Source organism: Schistocerca cancellata, chromosome 2, assembly GCF_023864275.1.
Source record: "Schistocerca cancellata isolate TAMUIC-IGC-003103 chromosome 2, iqSchCanc2.1, whole genome shotgun sequence".
Lineage (NCBI taxonomy): Eukaryota > Metazoa > Arthropoda > Insecta > Orthoptera > Acrididae > Schistocerca > Schistocerca cancellata.
In genome coordinates this window covers 1,124,464,878-1,124,490,747 of record NC_064627.1, presented here as the reverse complement: position 1 = coordinate 1,124,490,747, position 25,870 = coordinate 1,124,464,878, and the positions used below count along the sequence as shown (strand labels likewise).

The following is a 25,870-nucleotide window of genomic DNA, read 5'->3' as shown; positions in this document are numbered from 1 at the left end:
TCTGGTGGATTGTAAACAATTTCGTTACTTGCCCGTCCAACAAGTTATTTTCCATCGCAATATTATATATGTGGAACGGTGCACTTTAGCCGCAAACAACTACCTAAAAAGTAATTAAGCTTGTGTGATACAGGACGTGTTAAATAGCCCAGTTATAAAACTGGTAAGGGGTATTAGGTGTTAAAGGGTATTAGGCATTCAGCTTTAGTAGGATGTATAGCTGTCAGAACTTCATACAGAGATCATTCAGACGAAACATACTGGGTCGGCTAACGTCAAGTGGAAATAAGTATTTACATTTAGATTCATCATGAGCAAGAGGCCGTCGCCAAACATGAACAATGTGTGGCGAGGATATTTCGTAATAGCCGTTCCGGTTGCTGTTCCATATTCTAATGGAGAAAAATCAGTTCGCATTCTTCTGTAAGCGTCCTTGTCCTTTTCAAATCCATTCAAATTATACAACAGTTACAATAAAATTATTCTACAGGTACTCTGAAATACTGGTTTTGTAAAATCAGATAAGAGTACTTCGAGAGAAGAACGCCGCCTTTCTTCCTATCATTTTGATTTATTTTGTCTGAACACTTTCGTAACACTTTTCTGTGGTCTAAACTGGACGATTACAAGCGCGGCAGCAGCTCTTCTTGAAGAAGATCCCAAAATCCGGAGTAGTAGTCTATTTACGCGGTTTGTTTTCCAGATGTACCACGACTGCCACAAAAGTCTACCAACAAATCTAGTCGTCACCTCGCCCTTTGTGCTACTGACTTTAAGATACAGTATGCTTCGCATCGTTCTAAACGTCACCCTTCTGTCACTTAATCGATGTCCATCCTTTTAGTCACTTAATCGGTGCTACAGTGTCCAGGGGGTTTCATTTACGTAATCGAAAATCATGTGCCCTTTTTTCCCCCCTCTACTGCCTATGTGCATTAACTCGCAACTATCCAATACCCAAGCAAACTGCCTTTCTGTACACTTTGTGGAAGTTTGGCTAAGGCCGTACTGAATTCGTAATTCTTATCCATCTGTCAGAGTTGCCTGTAAACAAGTAAATCTCCAGCAAACAGTTTTAGAGGGCTGCTTACTGTATGTTGTTGTGGTCCTTTCGGCCGTCAACGTTGTCCATGGTTGGAATATCGGACAACGATATAACGAAATACCGACATATCGGAATGAGTTACTTGATATTTTTAATCGACAATTGTCCAGCCAACATATTGGTAACATCGATATTTTGTGGCAATATAATAATTTATTGTCTTCATCTAACTCATAATAAAGAAAACTCAACTGTGCTTTCTATTTACTACGTAAGCCCGTACCTATAGCTTTTTTTTAATTTTTTAAGTTTGTGCGTATTTCCGTAACATCCTCTCACTCGAAAGTAAGGTTGAGTGCTGGAAATGTGAAGAGCATAGCCCCCCACTGACTACACGCGAAGAACGCCGTTACAACCACGTGGAACTGCCAGAACAGTCCTTCTTTGGGACACTGTTCAACTCACGCGTCACACTGGCTTGAATGTCGATTATGTCGTCAATGCATTGACCCTTCAAGTGAACTTCTGCACTGTATTGTTTTGCGATACGTTCACGTTGGTAACAGCAAATTCTGTCACCTGTAACGAATTCCTACAAGAAAGAATTGTCGACGTTCTGCATTTTCCAATCAAGTCGCGGCAGGCGTCAACAAACCGTCGTTTTTGTTCGGAAGTCAAGGTACGAGTATGCGGTTGCACCCACTTTTCTCTTCTTCCAAATCGTCTGGAGAACGTCTTGAATATTTGAGTTAGGATGTTGCTCCATTGCGATCTGTGGCCCTCAACGCTGACACACTACAGTCGCAGTCACAAATGACTGGTCGAACACACATCTGTTATTTACAGTTTTTAGTTCGAGCTGCCGCCGCAGTTACTGAGCTGACGTCGTTTAGAAACCAGAAATAAAATCAATCTCGATAATTTTTGGACGGACGATGTACACTACTGGCCATTAAAATTGCTACACCAAGAAGAAATGCAGATGATAAACGGGTATTCATTGGACAAATATATTATACTAGAACTGACATGTAGTTACATTTTCACGCAATTTGGGTGCTTAGATCATGAGAAATAAGTACCCAGAACAAGCACCTCTGGCCGTAATAACGGCCTTCATACGCATGGGCGTTGAGTCAAACAGAGCTTGGATGGCGTGTACAGGTACAGCTGCCCATGCAGCTTCAACACGATACCAAAGTTCATCAAGAGTAGTGACTGGCGTATTGTGACAAGCCAGTTGCCCGGCCACCATTGACCAGACGTTTTCAATTGGTGATAGATCTGGAGAATGTGCTGGCCAGAGCAGCAGTCGAACATTTTATGTATCCAGAAAGGCCCGTACAGGACCTGCAATATGCGGTCGTGCATTATCCTGCTGAAATGTAGGGTTTCGCAGGGATCGAATGAAGGGTAGAGCCACGGGTCGTAACACATCTGAAATGTAACGTCCACTGTTGAAAGTGCTGTCGACCGAGCGAGGTGGCGCAGTGGTTAGCACACTGGACTCGCATTCGGGAGGACGACGGTTCAATCCCGTCTCCGGCCATCCTGATTTAGGTTTTCCGTGATTTCCCTAAATCGCTTCAGGCAAATGCCGGGATGGTTCCTTTGAAAGGGCACGGCCGATTTCCTTCCCCATCCTTCCCTCACCCGAGCTTGCGCTCCGTCTCTAATGACCTCGTTGTCGACGGGACGTTAAACACTAATCTCCTCCTCCAAAGTGCTGTCAATGCCAACAAGAGGTGAGCGTGACGTGTAACCAATGGCACCCCATACCATCACGCCGGGTGATACGCCAGTATGGCGATGACGAATACACGCTTCCAATGTGCGTTCATCGCGATGTCGCCAAACACGGATGCCACCATCGTGATGCTGTAAACAGAACTTGGATTCAACCGAAAAAAAGACGTTTTGCCATTCGTGCACCCAGGTTCGTCGTTGAGTACACCATCGCAGGCGATCCTGTCTGTGATGGAGCGTCAAGAGTAACCGCAGCCATGGTCTCCGAGCTGATAGTCCATGCTGCTGCAAACGTCGTCGAACTGTTCGTTCAAAATGGTTTAAATGGCTCTGAGCACTATGGGACTAAACTGCTGTGGTCATCAGTCCCCTAGAACTTAGAACTACTTAAACCTAACTAATCTAAGGACATCACGCACATCCACGTCCGGGGCAGGATTCGAACCTGCGACCGTAGCGGTCCTTCCCCTCCAGAATGTAGCGCCTAGAACCGCTCGGCCACTCCGGCCGGCGAACTGTTCGTGCAGATGGTTGTTGTATTGCAAACGTCCCCATCTGTTGACTCAGGGATCGAGACGTGGCTGCACGATCCGTTACAGCCATGCGGATAAGATGCCTGTCATCTCGACTGCTAGTGATACGAGGCCGTTGGGATCCAGCACGGCGTTCCGTATTACCCTCCTGAAGCCACCGATTCCATATTTTGCTAACAGTCATTGGATCTTTACCAACGCGAGCAGCAGTGTCACGACACGATAAACCGCAATCGTCATAGCCTGCACTCCGACCTTTATAAAAGTCGGAAACGTGAAGGTACGCATTTCTCCTCCTTACACGAGGCATCAGAACAACGTTTCACCAGGCAACGCCGGTCAACTGCTGTTTGTGTATGAGAAATCGCTTGGAAACTTTCCTCATGTCAGCACGTTGTAGGTGTCGCCACCGGCGCCAACCTTGTGTGAATGCTCTGGAAAGCTAATCATTTGCATATCACAGCGTTTTCTTCCTGTCGGTTAAATTTCGCGTCTGTAGCACGTCATCTTCGTGCTATTTTAATAGCCAGTAGTGTATATCTCCACTGTCGTCTGAGTTTCATTTGTCACTAAAAAGAGGAAGGAGAAGAAGTAGAAAAAGAATTCGTGTGAAAGCGGTGTAAGAAATTAAATCACTCTCTTTGTGGCCAGAGGCCAAACTAGCAAAAAGTCCTACGCCTCTGTAGAATCTGTGTAAGGCTAATTAGTTATCTACGAAGAAGAACAAAAAAGCTGTAATCACGTCAATCTTTCGGACTTGGCCCCAGTATTTCATGGCAATACTTAATATTTCACTACACTTTTATTAAATACAGATTCTCAGTGCAGCAACACAGGTTTAGTACGTCTGTTTAACGAAAGAAAGAAAGCAGGTAAAAATCATTTACCTCAATATGCGCTGTGGTGTCACCGCCAGACACCACACTTGCTAAGTGGTAGCCTTTAAATCGGCCGCGGTCCGTTAGTATACGTCGGACCCGCGTGTCGCCACTATCAGTGATTGCAGACCGAGCGCCGCCACACGGCAGGTCTAAAGAGACTTCCTAGCACTCGCCCACAGTTTTACAGCCGACTTTGCTAGCGATGGTTCACTGACAAATTGCGCTCTCATTTGCCGAGACGATAGTTAGCATAGCCTTCAGGTACGTCATTTGCTACGACCTATTGATGCTGTAAAACATGTACCGTCAAGAGCGATGTTCACCAATTATGGATTAAAGTTAAGTATTCCAGCAGCTACGTACTTTTTTTTTCTAGTCTCAATTCCTTTAACTGTTCCAGACCTCACGCCAGCCTGCGTGAGCTAAAACGCGTGCCTTTCGGCTTCCTGTAATAGTGGGTTGGCTGTCTTGCCAATCCACAACATGCGCCATCTTTACTAAGAGAGAAAGAAATGTTATACTATTCGTTTAATCCCAGCTTACCTTATTATTTGTTTCTGGAAATAACAGTTCCACACAGTATTCTATTGTTTTTATTTTATTTATCTATATTTCATTCTTTCAAAAATAAATAAAAATAAATAATAAATTGTAGCTGCGAAATTGCTGTTTCCAAATACTTGACCAGCTACGGACCCACAAATAAAATTTTCTTCTGAAAATAATGGAAGAGATAGTGATCTGCCTACACTCACTGCTAACACTATCCCTGCGATTCTTTCCTTCCATCACCTGTTCATCTCTAATAATTATCAGCAAGAACTCGTGTCATAGTATGTGCACAACCGTTCTGTTGACGCGTTTCAGGAAGTCTTTATTCTTTAGCCGATCAGTCCTTTTGGGTTTCAGCAGTTTCCTTCAACAATACATTTCAGATGCTACTAATAGTTTCCTTTCAGTCTTCCCCGTTACCCACGTTTCGCAACCACACAAAGCTATTCTCCAAAAACAGTCTTAAAATTTGTATTCTTGGATATTCGCTGCTGTTTCTTTCTACGGCAAACCCTTTTGCCATAATACTTGCTACTAAGTGAGTGCAAAGTGATCCGGATGGACTATCGCTAGAACAGCACAAAAAAACAATATTACCGCCAATTGTAATAATTATAATAATGATACCTACAGCAAGAAATGTATCTTAAAGCAAACAAATCCAAGACGTTACAATACTGTTAAAGCTTGAATACGCAGTATATTTATTTTATAGTTCGTTTTGAGCCGGCTTCGACTTCCTAGGTTATCATCAGGCGGTTCACAACGAATTATTAAATAAATTTTATTGTGGAATATTAGTACTGTGTACTCCTATTCAACTTTTTAATATGTACGTGTTCCTCGAAGAAAAAATGGTTCAAATGGCTCTGAGCACTATGGGACTTAACATCTGTGGTCATCAGTCCCCTAGAACTTAGAACTACTTAAACCTAACTAACCTAAGGACATCACACACATCCATGCCCGAGGCAGGATTCGAACCTGCGACCGTAGCAGTCGCGCGGTTCCGGACTGAGCGCCTAGAACCGCTAGACCACCGCGGCCGGCGTTTCTCGAAGAACCAACGGAATATTTTATAAACATTATAATATAGCAATTGAACCACAATGCTTCTATGGATCAGAAATACTAATTTTGTACAGGAAAATGTACTTCGAAAACAATGAGAAAAAGGAACCTAAAACAGCATAAAAAATTCTAGACCCAAACCATGAAGAGGTAAACGAGAAATACCGACTCGCATGCAAATAGGAAATCGAACAATACACAAATATCCATAATGAACTTGAAAACTCGGGTTAAGGTTCTGTAGACATATTAAGTGAATGAAACCTGGCAGACTTATAAAACAGTCGAACTCCTTGACAACAGGAGTAAAGCCAAAACGGACACGTTGGCGAGGTCAAAACTGGTCTGAAAATGGCAGAAATTACACTAGAAGATATCCTAAACCGCGAAATCTTCATGTCCAAAATTCACAAATTCCGTCTCACTTAAATTCATCTGGGTATGTGACGTCACTCTGATAAGGTCTGCCTACGATAATAACCGAAGCTTCGATAATTTTACAGCACCATGACGTGGTCACACACCCAGAGGAATTTTATTGAAATGAAGCCATATTAAGCCAATTTATCAACTACGCCTGTTGTGTGATACAGAATTTTTATAATGCAGGTCCCTAGAGCAGCAGTCAGTCACAATTTGGTTTTGATTCACTCTGTAGAGAAAACACAGTTATCGGTGTCGATATGATACATCATCTTCAGACAGCTTTCATGTCTTTTGATGAAAGCGTGCAACCTCTCTGTCGGACTTGTTAACTCGAAGCCAATAACTGTAATTTTTCAATAAAGGAATACAAAACTGGGACTGGTTTCTGCAGTACGTTAAAAATGTTCTGAATGAACTTTTCTCTCAAATTGCAAGTTGTAAGCAACCGGAAATGCTCAGGGTGTCGTATTACTTAGGACCACTTAAGATTTATTTATGCTCGTTATGATTTGAAAATATCCGACTAAAATGTTTACTACCCATGCTTCTAGAAGTAACCTGGATTAGACGCACTCCACCAGATAAATTAGACCATATTTTGTATTAACAAAAAAGAAGCAACACAAATTAAACTACAGGAGAAACGTGATGCGCTGGAACAGTATCCGGATCTTCACTGGAATTCCGGTCTGTGTCTTTGGCAGTAAATGTTCTTCCTTCCGAGCTATCCGAACATGACCAAAGAAATGGCTTACAGGTTTCACCAGTTATTGATTATCTCCTGCTATGAACTCCATGGGCCGGCCGCGGTGGTCTAGCGGTTCTAGGCGCTCAGTCCGGAACCGCGCGACTGCTACGGTCGCAGGTTCGAACCCTGCCTCGGGCATGGATGTGTGTGATGTCCTTAGGTTAGTTAGGTTTAAGTAGTTCTAAGTTCTAGGGGACTGATGACCACAGATGTTATGTCCCATAGTGCTCAGAGCCATTTGAACCATTTTTTTGAACTCCATGGAGGCCTGCTTCTCACAATCAACAAAGTTAAAATTCCCTTTGCCAGTAATAAATTACAGCGACAGGAGAGTAAACCAGGGTGCCTTGTTAGATACAGTGATGTTAAAACTATCTTAAATTATTTAAGACTGTGATGTATGTCGGCGCGCGAGAATCTATATTCTCTATATGATGGAGATAATAAGAATGAGAAGTGAGTGACGTATTCCGCATATTACATATTGTACAAATTCTCTTACCAAGTTCTTGTCAAAGTACGACATCAAAATTGCTACAGAAACATTCAGTGTGGCAGGATGTGCTTTTAAAAGCAATAATTAATTTTACTATGGGGGACCCAAGAGAAACATAAATTAAAATCGCCACAGTCAAATTTCCACCGTATTTAATAAAGCACTCCGTTGGATTATAATTGAAGCAGAGTAATGCGAATTGCATACAACTGCGTGCAAAGTCTTTGAGATTAAATTCATTTCAGTTTTAAGGAAATCAAGCTTAGTTTTTTATGTCTGACCTCTATATCGTTTCATTTATTTTACATTTTTTTTCGCTTTCTTCTCCAACATTAGCTTTTAACCAGGATAAACTCATTATTTACAGATTATCTTCCGTCCTTCCAGCACAACTTCCAGTTAACAGACATGGATGTGCTGTATTCCCTAATAAAAAAAGTATCCCTCATACAGTCCAGCCTCCAGATTAAAATAATAGATTAGAAAAGTTATAAATGCCAAGTTCGCTAATAATAATCTTTATTCTCGACAACCGGTTTCGCCGGCCAGTGTGGCCGAGCGGTTCTACAGTTTGGAACCGCGTGACCGCTATTGTCGCAGGTTCCAATCCTGCCTCGGGCATGGATGCATGTGATGAGCTTAGGTTGGTTAGGTGTAAGTAGTTCTAAGTTCTAGGGGACTGATGACCTCAGAAGTTAAGTCCCATAGTGCTCAGAGCCATTTGAACCATTTTGACAACAGGTTTCGGTAATCAGTGTTACCATTTTTAGATCTCGGCAGGCAGGTCATAGCATATTTCTTAAACTAGCAATAAAAATACTTTTCTTCATGTTTTGGGAGGTACGTAACAGACTAGGAGACTGATGCATCGGCATGGAAAAACTAATGTCAGTCACAACAGAGCATGTAATTGCAGCCAGGACGCCGCTATGCGGAGGAATGCGGTGAATAACTGTGTAGATAATTGTTTTAATTTTGACATGTAGATGCATCAGTCTTCTGTTCTGTACCTGCCAATTCATGAGAAAGAGCATTTTTACTGCTCTTTTAAGAAATACGCAATAACCTGTCTGTCGAGATCTGAAGATGGTAACACTGATTATCAAAGCCGGCTATCGATAATAAAAGTTAGTATTGACTATCTAGTGAAAGAGATTTATCTTCTCTGATGTATAATCAAAGATCGCCTCTCGCGGCTCCAAATGAGTAAACTAAAAAAAATAAAATACTAGAGCTTCTCGTTGGCAATTCCCTTAAGTTTTTACAACTCTAGAGAAAAAGAATCGCTGACCCTTTTTTTTATTCGGGGCTTACATCAGACTTTCTTAGTAACTTAAAATTCCGGCAATATGAGTCTCGACCTTGCATCTCTGATACCCAACGTCTTTTGCCTAGGTACTCTTTTCTGTTGCTAGCGTTTTTCTCTTCCCATATCTGGGACAACGTACATAAGGAACACCAGATATCAAAATCAGGCTAGCGCTCGATTCCCAATTTACTTTGTTTTTGCGCCACGAAATGGCAATGTTGAAACAAACAGTACTTGTGATACCTTATTATATCATATTGGAGACGAATTCATTGGTCCTTCCGGAATTCGGGAAGTGGAAACGATGTGATGCGATTATTTTCTGCAGTTAGCTTCCGTTGTGAGTGGATCCCCAGAAACCCGCAGATAAACTGGAGTGGAAGACTTTCTGACGAGCCAGCCAGTTGTCTAGTGGCTTAACGAGCTCTAATTAAGTAATAGGTAGCATGCATGACACGCATACGGTAGCATGTGAATTTTCGCGTCACTGAGAAAAACCCACAGCCGCGACGACCTTAACAAGGGATTTGTCACATCGTGGCCCAAAGCTGTTGCCTTTAATGTTGTGGAGAGGAGAAAACCATTTCCACGAGTCACAGAAGATTGTTATTTTCATTTTCCAGACACCTAATTGGCGGGTTACACAGTATGACGTGTGGAACATGTGGTGTCCAAAGCGACCGCCTACGCTATGCTTTATCTTTATCAGGCAGGGTTGACAGAGGACATCGAAAAAGTTATAAGATGAGCAGCTAGTTTTATATTGTGAAGCAGGCGATAGTGTGTCATGGATATGATACGCGACGTGGGGTGGCAGTCACAGAAACAAAGGCTTTCTTCGTTGCGGTGAGAGATTTTTACAAAAGTCCCACCACCAACCATCTCCATTGAATGCGAAAACATTTAGTTGGCTCTCCACATATTTAGGCAGAATTGACTATCGTAATAAAATAAGAGAAATCAGGGCTCTCAAAAAAATTAAGATATCCGTTCTTCCCTGGTGCTTTTCGAGAGTGGAACGGTAGGGAAATGGTCTAATAATAGTTTGGCGAACTCTCTGCCAAGTAGACAAACGCAAATTGCAAGGTAGTCATGTGAACGTAGATACAGATACAGATGTAGATGTAGGGGTAGCTGGGAGGCAATACGAGTGCAGCGTTTAACATGTTCAAGCTTGGACAGGCGGTAGCCATCCGACAGATTAAACAGTGAAAATGTTTGTACTGACAATCTGAGTACCACTGAAAATGATTCTAATTTCTTGGAAAGAATGGTAACATGTCAGGAATCTTGGTTTCTCACTTACGATCCAGAACCTAAGTGCCAACACATGATTTGGAAGGGCCCCACTTCATCGAGAGCGAAAAAAGTTCGAATGAGCAAATTAAGATTCAAAACGATGATGATTATTTTCTTCGATATTCTTGGAACTGCGTATCTTCACTGGATTCCTGAAGGTCAAACTGTTAATCAGCATTACTAACTTGAGGTCATTCCTCATATCTGTGAAAAAATAAGGAACAACCAACCCGAATTCTGGAAGAACAAGTTACGGGTTCTGCATGAGGACAACGCTCTGGCTCATACACCGCCTTGTACGAGGGCTGTTCGGAAAGCAAGGTCCGATCGGTCGCGAAATGGCAATGACATTGAAAATCCGATGAAGCTTTGCACGTATGTCTTGGGCAGTGTCTCTAGTATGCCTGTCGATTGCGTCACGCCGCTTTTTTCAGTTCTGTGCATGCAGTGAGTACGTCAAGGTGTCTAGAACAATAGTGCTCCCGCCAAGTATGGAACCCGCTGCGAGGTTTCGCTTGATTTCATGCAACGCCACATGGCATACCTGTCATGCATTTCCTTCTTCATGGCAATTCTCGGCCACACACTGCAGGGGAAATGAGGAAGGTTTGCAGCGCTTTCGACGGGAAGTCCATCACCCGCCATACAGCCCGAACTAGGCTCCCTCTTACGTTTATCTCTGTTGAGATGAAGTGCTGGCTGTGAAGACAGCTTTTTGCCACAGACACCGACTTGCAGAGCAGCGCACAACTGGCGGAAAGCAAGGCGACTGCCTTCTTTGACGAGTGTATTAGAAAGTTGGAACAAAACCACGACAAAAGTCGGAGCGACGCCTATGTAGAGAAGTGGCTGGAAGGTGCAGCAAACTGTTGAAAATAAAACAGTTTTGATTTTCACTGTGGTTTCCATTTCGTGACCTATCACACCTTACTTTCCGAAAATTCCTCAAGAGATTTCTAGCAAGGTACAGCAACTCAAGTGTTAGATCACCCGCCCTATTCGCCTGATCCAACACCATGTGATTTTTGTCTGTTCTCTAAGATCAGATCTACATTAAAAGGAACAAGATTTCACTGCGTTGCAACGGTGACAGAATCATCAAGGAACTCACAGAGGAAGACTTCGAGTACAGTTTCGATCAACAGGAAATTCGCATGGAGCATTGTAGGGATAAAGAATGGGAGTATATTAATGGATGCAGTAACTAAATATGGATGTTTCTGAAATAAAATGTTTTACAGCGATAGTCGCGTTATATTTATAGCCACACCTCGTATACGTGTGAATGGCAGTTTCTTGGTAGTTACGTCGAAGCTGTGTATTAAGCACTGACGCCAACTAATTATTTAAATAAAAATAAAATTTTAATATTACACATTTTTAAATCGCACTAGAAAGTATAAAATTGTTTGTCCTAGCCGCCATACAGTTTTCTAGCGCCATACAGATAGTCCTGAAAATTTGTCCTCGTAAATTTTTAGTGGCTATGACAATACTTGTAAGAAACGAAAAAAGTGAGTGCATGGAACATATGTATAAATGAGCATAAATAATTCACCTGCTAACTATTATCTAGTGTATGCACACGACGTTCACAACCACAAAATCCGAGGACTATTGGTATGGGGTTAGAAATCTGTATGGCACTAGGAGAAATTACTTTATACTTTTTAGTCCAGCTTTTTACATATTTGCCCATGTCCGCTTACGTTACGTATACTGCACACATCCCCTCCCCTCCCTCTTACTCTGCCCATCTCCTCTTCTCTCCCCTCTCTGCTCAGTCATGCCCTTCCATTCACACATTCCAATACTACCTGCACCACACACTGGTCCTGCAGGCAGCTGAAATGTAAGCCGTTCTTAAACTTTTTCACGCTCTCCCTCACACCTACCGAGCAGACCGACGAGAAAGCAAGTTATTATTGCAAAGGCTATTCGGAAAGTGAGGCATGATCGGTCGCGATATGGAAACCACTGTGAAAATCCGACGAGGCTTTTCACAGACGTCTTGGGCAGTGTCTCTAGTATGCCCGTCGATCGCATCAAGATGCTCTTTTCAGTTGTGAGCGGACTGGTAGCATGTAAAGGTGCCTAAACAACAATGTCTGCCGCCAAGTTGGAGTGCCCGCTGAGAGGCTTCGCCTTAATGTATGCAGCCCACCTGACACAACTGCCACGCACTTCCTTCTTCACGGCAGTTCTCAGCCGCACTCTGCAGGGGCAGTGAAGACGCTCCTGCAGCCTTTTCGATGGGAAGTGTTCGATCACCCACAACACAGCCCAAATAGGCTCGTCCTGAGTATCACCTCTGTTCATATGAAACGCTGAATATGAAGACGGTCGCCGGCTGCGTGCTATAGAGCATTGTAGAGAATTATCGGAAAGCACAGGCGGATGCATTCTATGACGATGGTCTTGGAAATTTGGTATAACGCTCGGACAAATGCTTTAAGTCGGAGCAGTGACTGTAGAGAAGTACCTGGAAGGTGTAGCTAAATGTGCAAAGAAAACAGTTTTGATTTTCACTGTGGTTTCCATTTCGCTACCGATCGTTCCTTACTTTCTGAACAATCCTTGTACATTGTCATCCAGTTCTGAGCTGTGTTTACAGTTTCACATATGTAGCTCATAGGGAAGTTAATTTAAATCAATTGCAAAATTTTTACCCAACAGTCAGATGGGCAAGAAAGCGATCTAATGAAAACATATTAAAATGTTTTAATACAACAATAATATTATGTAGTTATTATTTTTAAAATCTTAAACATTTTTGGCTCGTTCCAAGTGAGAGGGATCAGAACGCCATATTAGCGGGAGGTGCAGTAACAAACTGTGACCCCTACCCTAACAAACCGAACCCTAGTTCCGCGCCGTGGCCCAGGAAGTGAATAGCAGACTGCGAAGTTTTCTATAACTTATTGTAATCTTAAACGGCGCAATAACTTTTAAATTGTTTATAGTGCTCGGGTAGCATCGGTAAACATGACTAAAAATTACTATAATTTGCTATTTAGATGTAGAACAATTTTAACTGAAACCTAATAAAGGTTATTTTATAATTCTATTCTACTCATGTATTTCCTTCTTAATAATTAGTTTGTCCTTGTGGCTGGTTTATGTGTTCGTACATGTTCTGTTGTGACCGATCTTGTCGCATTATAAAGCTCCCTGCATTTCACCTGTATAACGAATGAGTTCTAAATATTCTAGGGTGAAGGGCCCGAGGATCTTTGAACGACTTGGAGGTTGATAGCCCTTGTTTCAGAAAATTTTGAATATAAATTAAGGCTTGCAACTTTAATATAAATTCTATAGAGAGAGCCACACTGCAGTCTGATAGTGTGTGTTTAGTGAGACCGTTGATTACGGTGTTAATTACAGGTAGCGGGAAATAAATAGCTAGGATACAACATTGTTGATGACAATATATAATGAATTCTACTGTAATTGATGAAAGTATGTGAATGCAGCTTGCCGCTAACTTGGTGTAATTTTTTGTCTGTACAGAGGTGTATCTGTCGCCTTTATTACCCCTTCACTCTCACACACAAATCGGTACAATACAGTTAGGGCCTCCTGTTTTATCTTGAGGCTCATCCGTGATAAGACAGGCAAACAATTATGCTAATGGAGGATTCTGAGTATTTTCTCGAATTTCATTCGCTCTCTCTCTCTCTCTCTCTCTCCTTTATCTGTGTACAGTTTTAAATATATTATTTCATTTACGTGGAATCAGCCCAATAGAATCTCTGGTGGAGCCCTTCGTCTTAATATTCAGCGGCTGGTTTGCTGGAAAAGATCTTTACATTTGTTATTATTGTTAAGCGCTGCATTCAGTTGGGAAAAATCGATCGTTTGAACCATTCGTTCATTTTTACGACAGATTTAGAATTTGAGATGTGGACGAAGCCTTTTTGGACGATTTTATCAAAACTCGGAGACTGCAGGCTCTCTTCGTCACAGCTGAAACTTCCCCACTAATTACAGGGCCAAGACAATCATCAATGATTCAGACAGAGAACTCTGAGGAAAATAGTATATTCAATCCATCTCCATTACATGTTCCGTTTTCTGTTGATTCCAAGTCTTACTTAATTTTCGTTTACCGTTTTTCTCTATCCACCAATAACCCGCTAGTGGCATAAACTTTAATAGCTCGCTTTAGCGAGAAGAAGAGCAAATATGTCTCTTTTAGCAACCCGACAATCTTCCAACAGATACTTCCGAAGCTGTACTCCTTCTCGCTCTATAATAACCATGGAGAATACATCTATGTATCTCTGTTATTCCAAAGAATAATCTTACTAGAAAAATACCTTGGCGTCGACGAGCTGTCGGCGCATATATCACTAGAAATCCGATCAGATACTTTCCAAAAGTGAATAAATGTGGATGATTTGGTTGACCATTATTAATTATTGCGTGGTAGAGGGTAAATTTCCGTGGGGAGATTACAAATAGATCTTCATTCAAGATAGTATTCATCTCTGTTTCTGATAGAACAGGTGTCATATACGCTCTGTTACGGAATCTTAAATGAGACAGATGGATTAAAATAATAATAATAATAATAATAAGAGAAGAAAATGACGATAAATCAGGTTCGCTATACTGAAATTCGTGTAAACATTTACTACACACTATCACAGTCTGCCGATTATTGGCAATGAACAGTCATTTAGCTGGGAGCGTGTATACTCATAAACGCCATTTAACGTGTTCGGTAATTTTTGTTACACGTCTCTAATACAGTAGATTTTCTTATCCTTCAAACTGTTTATCATTCCAATGAATAAACAAAATAGCCAAAAACTGTCAGATACTCAATTCAGCATGACAGAGAGCGTGTCGAAGTGGAGGATACGATCCTTGGCTCGTTACAATGCAGGCCGTTATTTTCCACACAACCTCATCAGATCCCCTGACACCTTGTCGTGCTGGTTAACTGTGATAGGTTAGAAAACACACCCACGATGGACAATCCCCATCGTGTCTCCATGGCAAACTAACGTTGTTTACGCGTTCGTCCTGACCCATATTGCTTCGTAAGTGCGTGGTGATGAAGCTGTCATCCATTAACACTAGTAGGGTTCTGCGTCATATCAGTAATTGTATCAAAGAAACATCGTCTCGTCGCCTGTTCTGACGTGAACTTAATGTCAGCGCTTTGTGCTACAGTGTCTACAATGAATAATCGGCGAATTTGTGGACCAGAATTTGTATGTTAAATGCCTTGCAGGCTATATTAATAGTAACATCAGACTTTTCGCAGACGTTGCAGTTATATTCATTATAATGAAATACTGTATGAAAAAAGTTGCTCAGATATTCCGTCAGATCTCCGTATGATTCAAAATGGTGCAAAGATTGGCAACTTGCTGTAAATGTTCAGACATTTAAAATTTTGCACTTTGGCCGCAATATCACTAAGTCACAGATGGAATCGGTCAGCACATACAAATAAAGCACTTTGACTTATATGAAATGGAACGTCACATAGGCACAGTTGGAGGTAAAGTAGGTGGCAGATTTCGTTTCATTGGTTAGAATACTTTGGAAATGCGGCCAGTCTACAAGATAGGTTGCTTACAAAACACCCATCCTAGAATACTGCTCAAGTGAGTGGGACCCATACCGAATAGGCTAACAGGTGAAACTGAACGAATACAAAGAAGGGTAGCAAGAATGGGTACAGGTTTAACCCATTAGTTCCCAGCGTTGCATCAATGGAACACACTACACGACTGGATTTTTATTGATTTTCTGCACAACGACGATCTTCTATAATCTTTTTATGCATATTTAAGGATTGCTAGCCATCCTTAGTAGTTGTGAGAAGCAGTCCACTACTGGGAAAAATTGGTAATTGAATTTAAATATTTTTTTCTACAGCCTGAATCTAATCACACCATGGATTTACAGTAAGTATATCAATTAACTATGTTAATCATTCCGGTTACAGAACTGTAAATAGTTCCTTATTAATCACATGTCATTTATTGAAAGGAGAACTTTTCAGAGAGAGGGCAAGGTTTTGGGGGCACTGGGACTCTGAGAGAAAAACGTGTCCCCCGAAATTGCACCCTCCCAAAGAAGAAGGAAATAAAAAAAGATAAAATAAATTCTTCAGTCCATATGTGGCATAACAGCAAACCAGTGCTTAACAGTATTGGTTAAAGACAGTCTTGGTTGCAATTTTAGTTTTTTTTTTTTTTATTTTTCAACGACGCGTTTCACCTTATTTAGGCATCTTCAGGTTATCTTTTCTAGATGGACGCGAGAGGCACCAAGATCTGCATAACGCGTTCCCGTTCACAGAAGCGAATAACAGTAAGATGGGGGCTCAGGTAGTAAAAGAAGTACTATTCATTTTTCCACAGAAAAGAAAAATGATGTGGTGCTTCCGTTGTTTCAGCAGCATCAAATACAACTTGCTTGAACCCAGTAACTAATGTTCAAAGATATTCTCAGTGGACAAGAAAACACAATGAATTTTCTTGACCTTCGATACTGACAGAACGCAACAAGCACTCGGGTGGATCTGATCGAGTGGATCAAAATGTGAATCAGTACAGAATAAATATCCATAATAGAAAACGGTACTGGATTCTGTTCAGTCGGAGATTCGTTACCATTGTATACAGTGCCTGGATATTCTATAGCAAAAATGAAAATTTTTAAAGAGAAGTTTTTTTAAAGAGAAATTATACAGGTGTGCTTGAGGAGGACGAACACTGGACTAAAGAACTGTAGCAGATGAACTCCACATCGATGAACTGAACCATCTGATTGTGAAAATACAACTCAGAAGAAGACAATGTGTTGGAACAATCTGTTTGACATCAGCAGGTACCCCAGTACAAGAAACGTAATGTGGGACTATGTGTTGATGGTATGCCGCTTATCTTGTTATTTTCGTTTTTGATTTGTAATGTGTACTCATGTTTAGTTTATTTCATTCAGTACAAAATGTGTAACTTTTCCATATAAATTTATATTTTGCTCTCAGTAGTGCTTAGCGTTACTTGGATGACAATGTAAAGAATGGTAATAAATGCCTTTTCACTTTAAATGCCAATTTCTTAATGTAATAAACAAGGTAAATTGGGTACTAATGAGTTAAAAACCAATTTTAAGCAATGACTCTAAGACAATACTACAAACACTTGCGTATCATTCCTGTAGAGCTCAGCAAAGAAGAGTAGAGTAATTAAAGAGCACACAGAGACATTAAGCAATCATTGTTCACGTGTTCCATATGTGAATGGAATGAGAAAAAGACCTAATAACAGGTACAATGGAAAGTGTCCCCTGCCATACATTTCACAGCAGTTTTCAGAGTTTGGATGTATACGTAGATTTAGCAGTAAAAAAAAATTAATGGACGGGAATTCTCAAATTACTTTCAATACAGAGCCGCACTGATCCGTAGTTACTAGTAACACATGATGGAAATTACCACAGCTATCAGACACAGCAGTGATACCATCGAGCAATTTTTTTCCCAAATTTTATTCGTTACTACCTTATATCTGTAGGCTAGGAAAGTGTTCTGTGAGGCCCTCGTTATGGTACTAGCGTTTAGAAAAGACTACACAAGATGATTCAGCTGCCCTTACCCATACGTTTGCCTTCAAATACCACACACAAAATTTTCATATGCTCTCGCACACAACGTGCATACTATTAGTCCTTCTGAAAAAATGAACAGGACCATTTTACAGGAAATTTCATGTAGTTAAATTTTGTACTAGGATACGTTTTTGCTAGAGACCGTAGTTCTCGAGTTACTCAAGAAAAACGTTCGAAAGTAAGCTTCAAACGCGTTTTTATTTTGAATAATTCGAAAACTGTGGCCTCCAGAGAAAACGGATCCCAGTATAAAATTTAACTACGTTAAACGTCTTACAAAAAGGTCTTCTTCATTTTTTCTGTAGAACTTCTAGTCTGTGCGTAGTGAGTGAGAGAACATGAAAATTTCATATGTGCTATTTGACGGCATTGCGGTTGACACAAAACACGTCGGTAGGGGCAGCTGCATTACCGTTGTATGTACATGAAGATGTTGTTTGTTGTTGTGGTCTTCAGTCCTGCGACTGGTTTGGTGCAGCTCTCCATGCTACTCTATCCTGTGCCAGCTTCTTCATCTCCCCGTACCTACTGCAGACTACATACTTCTGAATCTGCTTAGTGTATTCATCTCTTGGTCTCCCTCTACGATTTTTACCCTCCACCCTGCCCTCTAGTACTAAATTGGTGATCCCTTGGTGCCTCAGAACATGTCCTACCAACCGATCCCTTCTTCTAGTCAAGGTGTGCCACGAACTCCTCTTCTCCCCGATTCTATTCAGTACCTCCTCATTAGTTATGTGATCTACCCATCTAATCTTCAGCATTCTTCTGTAGCACCACATTTCGAAAGCTTCTATTCTCTTGTTGTCTAAACTCTATATCGTCCATGTTTCACTTCCATACATGGCTACACTCCTTACAAATACTTTCAGAAACGACTTCCTGACACTTAAATCTATACTCGATGTTAACAAATTTTTCTTCTTCAGAAACGCTTTCCTTGCCATTGCCAGTCTACATTTTATATCTTCTCTACTTCGACCATCATCAGCGATTTTGCTCCCCAAATAGCAAAACTCCTTTACTAATTTAAGTGTCTCATTTCCTAATCTAATTCCCTCAGCATCACCTGACTTAATTCGACTATATTCCATTATCCTCGTTTTGCTTCTGTTGATGTTCATCTTATACCCTCCTTTCAAGACACTGTCCATTCCGTTCAACTGCTCTTCCAAGTCCTTTGCTGTCTCTGACAGAATTACAATGTCATCGGCTAACCTCAAAGTTTTTATTTCTTCTCCATGGATTTTAATACCTATTCCGAACTTTTCTTTTGTTTCCTTTACAGCTTGCTCAATATACAGATTGAATAGCATCGGGGAGAGGCTACAACCCTGTCTCACTCCCTTCCCAACCACTTCTTCCCTTTCATGTCCCTCGACTCATATAACTGCCATCTGCTTTCTGTACAAATTGTAAATAGCCTTTCGCTGTCTGTATTTTACCCCTGTCACCTTGAGAATTTGAAAGAGAGTATTCCAGTCAACATTGTCGAAAGCTTTCTCTAAGTCTACAAATGCTAGAAACGTAGGTTTGCCTTTCCTTAATCTTTCCTCTAAGATAAGTCGTAGGGGCAGTACTTCTAAGATAAGTCGTAGGGGCAGTATTGCCTCACGTGTTCCAACATTTCTACGGAATCCAAACCGATCTTCCCCGTGGTCGGCTTCTGCCAGTTTTTCCATTCGTCTGTAAAGAATTCGAGTTAGTATTTTGCAGCTGTGACCTATTAAACAGATATTTCGGTAATTTTCACATCTGTCAACACCTGCTTTCTTTGGGATTGGAATTATTATATTCTTCGTTAAGTCTGAGGGTACTTCGCCTGTCTCATACATCTTGCTCACCAGATGGTAGAGTTTTGTCAGGACTGGCTCTCCCAAGGCTATCAGTAGTTGTAATGGAATGTTGTGTACTCCCTTACCGTGTATTGTAACAATTATTTGGCAGTTCCTGTGCTGGAAAGAAAGCAGAGGAATAAGCGTTAACTGGCAGGCGGTGGAAGCTACAAGCTGAGAGGACTCACACTGGTTTCCTTCCTGTGCCCCGAAAGCCACCAGCATCTTTGCGAGTTGTCGGTTGTTGTTGAGCACCGCCACGTCGAGGGGCGACAGACCGTCGCTGTTGACACTGCAACAGAAAGGTACCATGTCGACATCCAAACTTCGCAGCTCACAACGCATTAGGCACGATTATTCTGGTTCGTATCGTCGGTATCAGACGGGAAGAGGGCCATTGGGTTGGGTTGTTTTTGGGAAGGAGACCAGACAGCGAGGTCATCGGTCTCAACGGATTAGGGAAGGACGGGGAAGGAAGTCGGCCGTGCCCTTTGAAAGGAACCATCCCGGCATTTGCCTGGAGCTATTTAGGGAAATCACGGAAAACCTAAATCAGGAGGGCCGGACGCGGGATTGAACCGTCGTCCTCCCGAATGCGAGTCCAGTGTCTAACCACTGCGCCACCTCGCTCGGTAAGAGAGCCATTCTAAAAGTAAATAACATTTTGATCTGACGATGTTCATGATGAAAAACGATCAGGTCGACTTTCAGAAGTGACTGACGAAATCGAATGAATGAGTGAGGATAAAATTCAACAACTATTGATGGGCTAAACTTAGGATTTACCGAAATTTAGCGATCACTTCTTCATCAAACTGTTTGTTGTCATTTGGGCCAGGTGGATTTCTCGACTTTTGACAGCTGCACATTTTTCATATGATACGAAAAGGACGGTGAGGAGTTTTTGAACCACATAGTTACTGCTGAGGAAATCTATGATTCGCATATAAGCCCAAGACCAAAGCAGCAGTCAATGAGAACGGGATCGTTCACGATCTCCCATAAAATCAAAAACATCCAAACACATTCTGGGCACAAAAAAGATTATGGCCAAAGTGTTTTGGAATCGAAAGGAAGTTCTAGTCATTGACGTGATGCCTAGCGGAGAGACCGTAATTTCAGCGGGCTACACAGCCGATCAGAGCAAACGGCGTGGCTTGTCGTCAAGTGGCATTGCATTACTTCACGACAACGCTCGCCCACATTCTGCGAAAGATTTGCTTCGGCAGTCGAAATGGGTAGTTTTTTGAACATGCGCCTTACAGCCTGGACTTAGCTCCGAATGATTACCATCTCTTCCCAATTAATGATTAATGACTGGTTACAGAACTTGGTGGTAGCTGAATAAGCAGCAGGCATAGGACAGCTTGTGGAACGCTACGATAAATATTTAAATTTGGACAGTGAGTAACAGCTAGGATATCAAAACATGTTGTAAAATAAGTCTTCCTTCATTGTCTTGAACAAATATGTCTGGAGGAACATAGGTTCTTTACTGTTATAGTGACCCTCGTAATTTGGAGTAATTATGATGCCACACTTTACCGTGTTTCGATGTCATACAAGATTAAGAATCTCTTACGTACCATATCACAATGAAAAGAATAATTCTAGCTTTATAGATAAAAATAAGTAAAATATTTTCTATTTCACAAGGCATACTAAAAGCCAATTATGTTCGTGTAAATTATATCTGCAGCACGATGTCAAACAGGTGGCAACACGGGCAGTAAAATTTACTGCAGTGTATACGGCGTCATCTGAAATGTTTTCATAATTGTTCTTTTTGGTTTTCACCTTATGTGAAGTTATTGAACATGCTCTCCTGTAAGCACTTGTGGATATTACTGGCATGTAGAATTCGTACTGGATACTTTGTAACTTTTGTGGTACTTTCATTACTTATGAAGTGTATTTTTTTAACTTTTGTATTATACCTCAAAACGGCCGAAAATATATTATCTCACTAATTTATCCATTAGCAGATGCTAGACATATCGATTTCTGAGTTAGTATCTGAGCAACATAATCAAGATTAATCAAGACTCCAAAATTACCCGTCTCAGTCAACACTCGCACGTTTTACTAAGTGGTGGAAGCAGGAAACATAGCACTATAACATTTGGCGGGGAACAATGAGGTAATTGGCGTATCCGAATGGGTGAAACACTAAAACAATCACAAAACCTTTACAGAAATCCGTTTCGGTATGTTGTACTCACACACTGTGAGGGCACACTGCGGCTTACCTCAGAATCAGTGGCACGAACTTAAAACAGGAATGCCCATTCCAGCACTAACTGAACTACGTTAGTACTCACTTTCGCACAAAAGAAAAACTGTCAGACTTCGGCTGTATTCGTGCCAATCGACTGGTTCGCTGAGCAGCCTATGCCGTTAACGGTCGATGGTGTATCAACGTCGATTTTTAGGGAAGCTGTTTTAGCAGTCTGTAGACAATATTGTGGTACAATTTCATAATACTGCATAGCGGTGAAGCTGTTTTTATATACAAGAGCATTGAACGGTCTCTGTGGAGCATTAAGAGGTTCACACGCTGAGGCGTAACACTTCATATTGCACCTCTATTAAGTAAGTTTAGCAACAGCTTGATACATGAGTCATGTTTCGCATGACAGATGCGCTCGGATCCCATGACTAGCTGCACGCAGTTTCGGTTGTGGCCAAAAGGTGTCAGTATCTTACGGACTATGAAATTATCGAGCAGTGAAAACTGTGTATTTGGGAAACAAAACTGTATTTATTGCGATTATTACCACTTTCATAAGTTACTGTTGATTTAATTTGTTTATTAGTGTGAATGATGGTGTGAATGGAAAGTAAGATGATAAATGAGTATTGTTGTGTCTACCGACTGATCATACGTTAGCGTGTGAGCTGTGTACTGAGAGTGAATCGTACTCCAGGGAGAATTGTGAAGTGCAACTAGCCACTTTATCGGACTGGGGAATCAAGAAACATTTTACGATTACTATGTTACATAAAGAGGGAGTTAATTTTAAAATAGTGGGTTTCGTTTAGTAAATTGTTTATAAAAGCTTTTAAACTTGTGATTGCTCATAAGTAAAGGACGCAGGATTGCGCAGTTCAAGTTTAATATCGGATTGGCTACGATGTCAATCAGCAACCTGAGTAGGCTACGTTTCCGAGTATTTTTTGGGCTTAAGAATTGCTTTGTGAAGTCTGAAGAGGTCAGTTCGGATCTCAGACGTGATCATGCCCGGGCGTGGATATATGGAGCCCTGAATAGATATGAAAATTTTGCGGAATAGTAGTTAAAACACGACCGTGAAGTTTCGCAAAGTGGACGCTAACGTGTAAAAATACTAACACACGAAACTCCGATTTTAATATGTAAGTTGTGAGTATTGTACAAGGCGCGACTGCAAACTGAACATTAGTAGTGGTCGAATAGTGTAATATTTGAGCGAGCATTCTGTCACAGACAATCTGTTTCGTAATCCTTTCTGGTGTCACATTTGGTTCGATACCATAAGCTGGCTATTACGATTGAGTGTGACTGCTTGTGAATGACGAAACTGTAACTTAAGATTAGCTCGGGCTTGGCGGTATTTTCTATCAAACAATATAGTGAAGTTTTTACTCGCAAACTGTCTTTCAGTTAATCACACACCTAACCCGTTACTGAAAAATGTTTTGATGCGAAAGACGTGTGGATACGAAGAAATGACTGAAAGATGAGTGTAACTGTTTTCTGTCGGACGAGACACAAATAACCGCGCCTCTGCAACGCCCGTACCATGTGCTGTATGGATGAACGGCTTCTGATTCTGACTCGGTAGAAATCGGAAGCCATCGGGCTTACAGACTAATTGCTTCCCCACATGCGAGGGGCCTTTGAAAAGTCCGTGCAAAAATAAAAACTACTTACGTCTTTGGGGTAAACCTTTTTTTATTTTTCGACATAGTCTCCTTTTAGACTCATACACTTCGTCCAACGCTGTTCTAATTTATTGATCCTTTCCGAATAATAGGAATTGTCCAAGTCTGCAAAATGGCTATTAATGCTGCATTCACCTCCTCGTTTGAATAAAATCTTTGTCCCACCAGCCATTTCTTCAAATTGGGGAACAAATAGCAGTCCGAGGGAGCCAAGTCTGGTGAATAGGAGGGATGTGAAACGAGTTGGAATCCTATTTCCAATAATTTTACGACCACAACTGCTGAGGTGTGTGTTGGTGCATTGTCGTGATGAAGAAGGATTTTTTTGCGGTCCAATCACGGCGTTTTTCTTACAGCTCGGTTTTCAAACGGTCCAATAACGATGAATAATGTTGTTGTTGTTGTTGTTGTTGTTGCCTTCAGTCCTGGGACTGGTTTGATGCAGCTCTCCATGCTACTCTATCCTGTGCAAGCTTCTTCATCTCTCAGTACTTACTGCAGCCTACATCCTTCTGAATCTGCTTAGTGTATTCATCTCTTGGTCTTCCTCTACGATTTTTACCCTCCACACTGCCCTCCAATGCTAAATTTGTGATCCCTTGATGCCTCAGAACATGTCCTACCAACCTGTCCCTTCTTCTTGTCAAGTTGTGCCACAAACTCCTCTTCTCCCCAATTCTATTCAATACCTCCTCATTAGTTATGTGACCTACCCATCTAATCTTCAGCATTCTTCTGTAGCACCACATTTCTAAAGCTTCTATTCTCTTCTTGTCTAAACTATTTATCGTCCATGTTTCACTTCCATACATGGCTACACTCCATAAAAATACTTACAGAAACGACTTCCTGACACTTAAATCTATACTCGATGTCAACAAATTTCTCTTCTTCAGAAACGCTTTCCTTGCCATTGCCAGTCTACATTTTATATCCTCTCTACTTCGACCATCATCAGCTATTTTGCTCCCCAAATAGCAAAACTCCTTTACTAATTTAAGTGTCTCATTTTTCTAATCTAATACCCTCAGCATCACGCGACTTAATTCGACTACATTCCATTATCCTTGTTTTGCTTTTGTTGATGTTCATCTTATATCCTCCTTTCACGACACTGTCCATTCCGTTCAACTGCTCTTCCCAGTCCTTTGCCGTCTCTGACAGAATTACAATGTCATCGGCGAACCTCAAAGTTTTTATTTCTTCTCCATGGATTTTAATACCTACTCCGAATTTTTCTTTTGTTTCTTTTACTGCTTGCTCAATACACAGATTGAATAACATCGGGAACAGGATACAACCCTGTCTCACTCCCTTCCCAACCGCTGCTTCCCTTTCATGCCCCTCGACTCTTATAACTACCATCTGCTTTCTGTACAAATTGTAAATAGCCTTTCGCTCCCTGTATTTTACCCCTACCACCTTTAGAATTTGAAAGAGAGTATGAGAGAAAGATGAATAATATGCACCTGTAATAGTTTTACCCTATTCCAGGTAGTCGATGAGGATTATCCCTTGCGAATCCCAAAAGACGGTCGATATAACCTTTCCTGCCGAAGGAATGGTCTTGGCCTTTTTTGGTGCAGATTCTCCCTTGGTAACCCATTGTTCGGATTGTTGTTTGGTCTCAGGAGTATAGTAATGTATCCATGTTTCATCCACAGTGACGAAACGACGCTTAAAGTCCTGCGGATTCTTCCTGAGCAGCTGCAAACCCTCTTTGCAACACTTCACACGATTCCGTTTTTGGTCAAGCTTGAGCATTCGCGGTACCCATCTTGCGGATAGCTTTCGCATGTCCAAATGTTTATGCAAAATATTATGTACCCGTTCATTCGAGATGCCCACAGCACTAGCAATCTCACGTACCTTAAACTCTTCTGTCATCCGTCACCATATCATGGAATTTATCAATGATTTTGGAGTCGTGACCTCCACAGAGCGTCCAGAACGTTCAGCATCACTTGTGCTCATATGGCCATTCCGAAAATTTTGAAACCACTTATAAACTGTTCTAATCGAAGGCGCGGAGTCACCGTAATGTTTATCAAGCTTCTCGTTAGTCTCCTGAGGCGTTTTGTCTCTCATGAAGTAATGTTTAATCACCACATGAAATTCTTTTTCGTGCATTTTTTGACAATCACTCGACTTCCTTGATTCACAGGAATGCCAAACACAAAGAAAAAGACCAATATGGCTGAAACTTGGTGTGCGTTCCTTCCAAAGATGCTACTAACTAAACACGACAGCGACACGCGCCGGTGGTGCCATCTCTCGGACTTTGCACGGACTTTTCAAACGCCCCTCGTATATCGTAACTTCTGAGGTCCAGCTATACGGGATTGAAAAGCAGCTGCTTTTCCATCGTTG

At 41.4% G+C, this 25,870-nt stretch overlaps 1 protein-coding gene across 6 annotated transcripts in view; it reads right to left on the bottom strand.

Annotated features, from left to right (window-relative positions):
- The window catches only part of LOC126163164 (ankyrin repeat and fibronectin type-III domain-containing protein 1), a 793,804-nt gene that overhangs the window by 143,070 nt on the left and 624,864 nt on the right, over nucleotides 1–25,870 (bottom strand). For all 6 annotated transcript variants that reach the window (XM_049920104.1, XM_049920105.1, XM_049920107.1 and 3 more), the window contains one exon: nucleotides 19,765–19,868. In XM_049920104.1, coding sequence (XP_049776061.1) covers nucleotides 19,765–19,868 — 104 coding nt within the window. The remainder of the gene's footprint in view (nucleotides 1–19,764; nucleotides 19,869–25,870) is intronic.